Source organism: Tyto alba, unplaced genomic scaffold, assembly GCF_018691265.1.
Source record: "Tyto alba isolate M040663 unplaced genomic scaffold, T.alba_DEE_v4.0 Super-Scaffold_20000042, whole genome shotgun sequence".
Classification (NCBI taxonomy): domain Eukaryota; kingdom Metazoa; phylum Chordata; class Aves; order Strigiformes; family Tytonidae; genus Tyto; species Tyto alba.
The window spans coordinates 10,189,438-10,195,470 of NW_024881293.1; the positions used below are offsets into that span (position 1 = coordinate 10,189,438).

The following is a 6,033-nucleotide window of genomic DNA, read 5'->3' on the forward strand; positions in this document are numbered from 1 at the left end:
GCCAGGCGATCGGATCGCTGCGGCTTCCCGATCTGCGGCCGGGTGTGCTGGGTCCCAGCCCAGCCCTGCGGCCACCACCGCAGCCTCAGATACTCGGTCCCTACGAGTTCTGTGAAAAAAAGGCATTTCCAGCTTCGCCTCCAGAGATCACACGTACACGCAAGGCTGCTGCCGGCGCACACGCTCGCACACACTCACACAAAATCCCGTCCCCCGGCTGAGGCCCTGCAGCACCCCGGGCTCTCCTCACACTGGGGGGGTTTCTCCCGGCCGTGCTCCCACCACATCCCTCCAGCCCCTCTGCGCCGCGGCGCTGAGCCGGGTCCCGCCAGCATGGGGATGAGCAGTGGTGCCAGGGGCAGCGTGGGTGGCTGCCCCCCCACCCATCCTCACTGAGGGACGCGAGTGCTGCCGCGGCGGAGCATCGCGGAGGCAGCGCGGTGGGCGCCGGGCAGGAACACATCTTCATGGCCATGTGAGAGGGGACACCACCCCCTTCTCGGCGCTGGAGCATCCAACACTGTCCCACTGCAAAGGCCAGGGGTGTGCTGGGGCCGTGGGGCTCCCGCGGGCTGCGGGAAACAGCCAGTCTCTTCTCTAGAAACGGGGTCTTTATTTCCTTGCTCAGAAAAATAGATTAATTTCAAAATTAGAAAAAAAAGAGTTTAAAAAGAGGGAATGATGAAAGTAGGGGCTGGAATGTCGCTGGCAGAAGGGTCTGTACATGAGATGGTGAGACGGGGCTGGGCAACATCCCGCTCAGTAGCTCTCCTCCTCCTCGCAGTAGTAGTGGTAGCCGCAGGGGTCCCCGCTCTGGTCGCCGGCAGCGTTGGCCACCTCACCCTGGCTGCCCTGCGGGCAGTACTTGGGGTCGTAGATCTGGCGGCCGAGGCCGAAGACCTGGCCGCTCTGGTTGGCGCCCTGGTTGGAGCCCATCTGCAGCGACATGGAGGAGTTGTCGCACTTCTCCGTCCCTGTTTTGGCGTCATAGATGTGCCTCCTGGTGCCGGGAGCCGTCATGCCCACCTGGAAGGACAGGATGGAGCAGGGCTTGGCTGCGGTGCTCCCCCCCCGGGTCCCCCACCGCGGCGGCGCTGGCTCACCTGGCTGGCACACTTGTTGGTGCCCATTTGGAGACTGATGGTGGAGTGGTCCATGGGCGGCAGGATCTGGTTCTTGGGGTCGTAGAGGTGCCTCCTGGTGCCGTAGGCCGTCATGCCGGACTGGCTGGCACACTTGTTTGTGCCCATCTGACGAGGGGGTCTGGTGAGGACCGAATCTGCCCCACACGTGTCCCTTCTCCTCCCTACCCGTCCCCCTGCAGCCCGGGGGGGCACAGCCAGTGCTCTCCAGCCCAGCTGCCCCCCATTGAGTGCCAGACATGGAGCCGAGATGGTCCCAGATCCTGCGGGCGCTTGAGGCACCTTGAACCTCGGGTCCCCCCAGCCACGCCGGGAGCCGCGCCAGTGCTGAGGGTTTGATAAAACTGGGCCCCCCTCACCCAGCCCCCTAGCCCTCGGGAGCACGGCCGGGGCAGCCCACCTGCAGCCCGATCACGCACTGCCCAGCCTTCATCTTGGCCTCATCGAAGTTCCTCTGCTGCTTCTCTGAGTACTTCACACCGATGTCCACGCCGCTCTGCATCCCCTTCGTCTTGGCCTGCCGGGTAGGGGTGGTGAGGGAGGATGGGGGTCCCACACCTCCCACCCGCACCCTGAGCCATGGGGTCCCACGGGTACCACCCCAAGGCGGGGGTCTGCCCAGCTGGTCCCCGGTGGGCTGTGCCCCCTCCCCAGCCGCTCGGCCCCCCACGCTCACCATGCCCGCCAGCGCCAGCAGCGACACCTGCACCTGCGTCAGATTCCCGCTCTCAAAGAGGTCGTTGGCTTCGAAGAGGTCCACGGGGTTCATGCCGTAGCTGGCCATGGCCTTGATGAAGTTGGAGAGGTTCTCGAGCTGGGGAGGAAGGAGAGGGGGGTGAGACCCTGTCGGGTGATGGCAGAGGGGCCGGGGCTCTGTGGTGGCCGGGTTGCGGGCAGGGCTGCTGGCACCTACCTGGTGCCAGTTCTGAGCCGAGCGGTTGATCTTCCTCACCGAGTTGGGCTGCAGCTTGTTCATGAGCCTGGGGGAAGGCGAGGGGGGAGCGGGGGCTGCGGTGGGGCAGAGACCCCAGGTGGCAGCAGGGCACGGGCCCCTTTAGGGAAGGTTCAGCCCCAGTCTCCCCTGCAAGCGTGAGGTGATTCCCCCCTCCCCAGGTCCCTGCTGTTCCCCAGGTCTCCCCCCAGACGCAGGCGCTTTGAGGGTGACTCCAGCCAGGCAGCACCACAGGAAAAACCTCTGGCTGCCGTTAACTGGGGGGTCCCCCCGGTGCGGGCACGGCTGGGCCCATCCCACCCTTCCCACCACGGGGGTCCCTGGAGGGCAAGTGTCCCCCATACCCATCCCAGCGGGGCAGGGGGCAAGGGCCCGGGATCACCCGGCCAGCCGCGCGGGACTCACTCGCAGAGGATCACCCCATCCTTCAGCCCCTTCTGGAAATCGGGCCCGATCTGCTGCCCCGTGACGCTCTCGATCCACGTCCGCAGCTCGGCCTCCTTCTGCGGGTCGTACTTCTGGGCGAGCTGGGAGGGCACAGCAAGGGGGCAGCTCAGGTACGGCCCCAGCGTGCATCCCAAACCTCTCATGGGGGGCAGGTCCCCCCCTCCCCAGGCACAGACCGGCAGCGAAGTCTGGGGACAGCAGCCCCGTCCCTGGGAAGCCTTGGGGAACCCCCCGGGGGTGGCAGGAGGTGAGAGCCATGGCTGGGAGTGAAGCCACAGCAGGACCCCATCACAGGGGAGGACATGTCCCCCCCCTCCAGTCTCCCACATCCCTCTCCATCGTCTGGTTTTAGCCCATCTGTACGTACAATCTGGGAGCAAGAGCAGCCTGGCTGCCCCTGCCCGTGTTCCTGCCCGTGTCCCTGCCCGTGTCCTTGCCCGTGTCCCTGCCCGTGTCCTTTGCATGGGAACGGGGACGGGAGCACGAGCACAATGCTGCCATCAGACACAGGCCTTGGCGCGGCTGGATCTGGCACGAGCCGCAGAGCACGGTGCCCCTCACACACAGCTGAACCTTTCCAGGAGGATGAGGAGGAACTGCCCACAGGGGCCAGGGGGGAAATGCCCCCGCAGGGGCCTGTTCCTCCCTGTCCCCTGGAGCCCGTGGGAGCCGGGCACTGAGCCCCGGGGTCCCCAGCTGCCTGATGCTCTCCCTTCCAGCAGGGCCAAGCGCGCCGCCGCAGATTCTTTGGTCACCGCGGCTATGCCAGGAATGCGGACGCCTCCTCCCAAATGGAGACCAGCTGCCCAGGCCGGCAGCATCCCCGGCAGCGTCGCCTCGGCCCTGGCCAGCGAGGGAAGGAAAAGGCTCGGCAGCCTGGGGCGGGAAGGAGGGGGCTGCGCAGGAAGAGCCTGGAAGCTCTGAGTGCTGTCGCTGCCCCAGCCTGGCCCCTCCTGGTCCCGGTACACACCGGGGCTGGGGATCCCCAAGGATCCCGGACATGGGGAGACCCCAGGATAGGCACGGTCCGGTCTTGCTGTGGGGCTCCTGCCCCAAAGGGGAAGCTCAACTGGTGCGGGATGCAGGGATGGTTCAGCCGAGGTGCATCACGCTCATGACACCATGTGCGTCCTGGCTGGGGGATCCCGCTGCCCGACCAGCTGATTTTCTGGAACGTGGGCAGCTGGTGCCAGTTCCTCTTCCCACCCCACGGCCAGCGTGGGGGGTTTCTCAGGGCATGGGGAGGGTCAGAGGGGACCCGCCCCAGAGCAGATCCCACCACAGCCCAGTCTGCAAGGGCTTGCACAGATTGGGAGAGCTAAGCCACTGGTTTAACTGGTTCCCAGTCGGTGATGTCAGCCTCCAGCAGACACACCGGGGCAGTTAAACTGGCTTAAGTCTTGCTGAATCCAGCCGAAGGGCCCAAGAGCACACAGCGGCAAGGCTCCGGCGCGTGTCCACCCGCTCGGGCTGGTGCAGCCCAGCCCAGGTGCAAGCAGGGACCCGTCTCCGCGTCTCCACTCTGTGATGAAATGCAAATCCCCCGCGAGGCCACGCAAGAAGAGCCCGGCCCCAGCCACGGCCATGGCCACCACATCCCACAGCCACACATGGCTGAGCCCCGGCAGCGGCCCAGAACCCCTTCTCCCGCCTCCCCAGGCTGATTGCCCCAGGGCTGGGGGCAACCACAGCTCAACCTCTGCTTGCCTGAGGCCGGGGCCACTGCCCGTGCCACCGCCCGGGGTGACAGCGGTCCCCAGAGCCCAGCCCCGGACTGCGTGGGGAGCGCAGCTGAGGGAAGGGGCTGCAGTGTCCCCCCCTGCTCCCCTCGGCCCCGCAGGACCCCGGCGCCCATGGTACCACTGCAGCGGAGCACAGTGAAGGCAGGGATGCCACCAGGGATGGTGGCACCGAGAGCCGTGGGGTGCACCCAGGCACCCAGCGCTGCCCGCCAGCACCCAGCCCTGTCCTCAGCGTTCTGGTCGAGGGGAGATTTCACCTGCCCGGGCAGGAGGGTGCTGGTAGATTGGGCAGCTGGCTGCACCTTGCCGGGCCTGGCTCCTTCCTCGGGGTGCAAACAGCCCGGCCAGAGGCACCGGTTCCCCTTTCCCCTTCCGGCCCCACAGCAGCGCGGTAGCAGCTCTGCTGAGGGTGCCCCGGGTGCGCCTGGCCGGGGGTCCCGGGCTGCCAAGGGCAGGTGTGGGCCGGGGGCTGCTCCTGCCCACGTCCCAACGGGGCCACCAGCCCCATCCCCAGCGAGGGCCACGGGGCGGGTCAGAGCATCCCGCTGGGGGATGCAGAGCTGCGGGGGAGCAGAAAGTGGAGAATCTCCGGGAAGCTGCAGCGAAAGGTGGCCGGAGCCGCGGGGGGCCGGGCATCACCCCCAGCGCTGGGGGCGGATGGGAACGGTGCCCGGGGGGTTACCGGGGGTGGGGGGCGATAGTAGACACTGCACCGGCCTGGGTGGGGGTGGGCGAGGCGGCCGGTGCCCGGGACCCTTTCCAGCCCTGGTCCCTCCAAAACACCTCCCCAGGACGCCCCGGGCTGGGCCGGGGCACACCGAGCCCGGGAGCCCATTCCCAGCACTCCCCGCTCCTCAGAGCCCCCGGCGCACCGGGACCCCTAGCTCCGCATCTTTCCGGGACCCCCCGGCTCTCTGCCCGTCAGTGGCGCCGGGACCCCCCGACCTCCACCCTCGGGACTTCTCTACTCTCCGCCCCCGGTGGCACCGAGTCCCCTCCGGCTCCACGTGCCCGGGGCGCCCCGGGACCCCCCGGCTCTCCAGGACCCCAAGAGGCAACCGGGGACCCGCCAGAGGCACCGGGATTCTCGGCTCTCCAGGGCCCCCAGGAGCACCGGGAGCAGCAGCGCCCGGTAGCCCCGACACCCCCCTGCCCTCGCCCGGTGGCCCCGCGCCCCCCGCCGCGGCTCACCCGGTTTTTGACCTCGGCGGAGAGGCCGTAGGACGGGCCCTTGTTGAACTGGGAGCTGCTCATGGCGGGAGCGGGGAGCAGAGCCGGTACCGGAGCGGAGCGGGGAGCGGCGGCGGGACCGGGCGGGGCGGGCGGGGTGGGGGGCGGGCCCGGCCCCCCCGCGCTCATTGGACGGGGCCGAAATGCCCAAATAAGGACAGGAGCGGCCGGATCGCGGGGGGGTCCCGCACCCCGACACCGGGAGAACCGGGGGGAACCAGGGGGGCACCGGGAGCCTGCGGGAGCCGGGGCTGGAGCCGTTCCGGTCTCGCGTGGGCACACGAGCCCACGGGCACACACAGACCCCTATAGACGGGCACACGCGTGTGCATCGCCCCACACACGTGCATACACAGATGTGCGCACCCCGACCCACGGTCACTCCCCTGCACGCGCACACTCACACGCGCGCGCACCTGCCTGGGCACACCCACGGCACACGCGGGGCACACATACGCACCCCCACACCTCCAACCTGCACCCCCCCGCGTCCTGCTCCCCTCGCCCCGACCCCAGGGAG

The 6,033-nt window shown here is 68.6% G+C and overlaps 1 protein-coding gene across 1 annotated transcript; it reads right to left on the reverse strand.

Moving 5' to 3' along the window:
* Positions 1–596: 596 nt before the first annotated feature.
* On the reverse strand, positions 597–5,612 carry CNN2 (calponin 2). Its single transcript, XM_042795027.1, has 7 exons — positions 5,475–5,612; positions 2,500–2,621; positions 2,056–2,122; positions 1,819–1,956; positions 1,543–1,659; positions 1,104–1,250; positions 597–1,026 (listed from the first exon to the last, which is right to left on the reverse strand). The coding sequence occupies exons 1-7, from the start codon at positions 5,535–5,537 to the stop codon at positions 760–762; spliced, it is 921 nt and encodes a 306-aa protein (XP_042650961.1). The 5' UTR covers positions 5,538–5,612; the 3' UTR covers positions 597–759.
* Between the last annotated feature and the right edge of the window lie 421 nt (positions 5,613–6,033).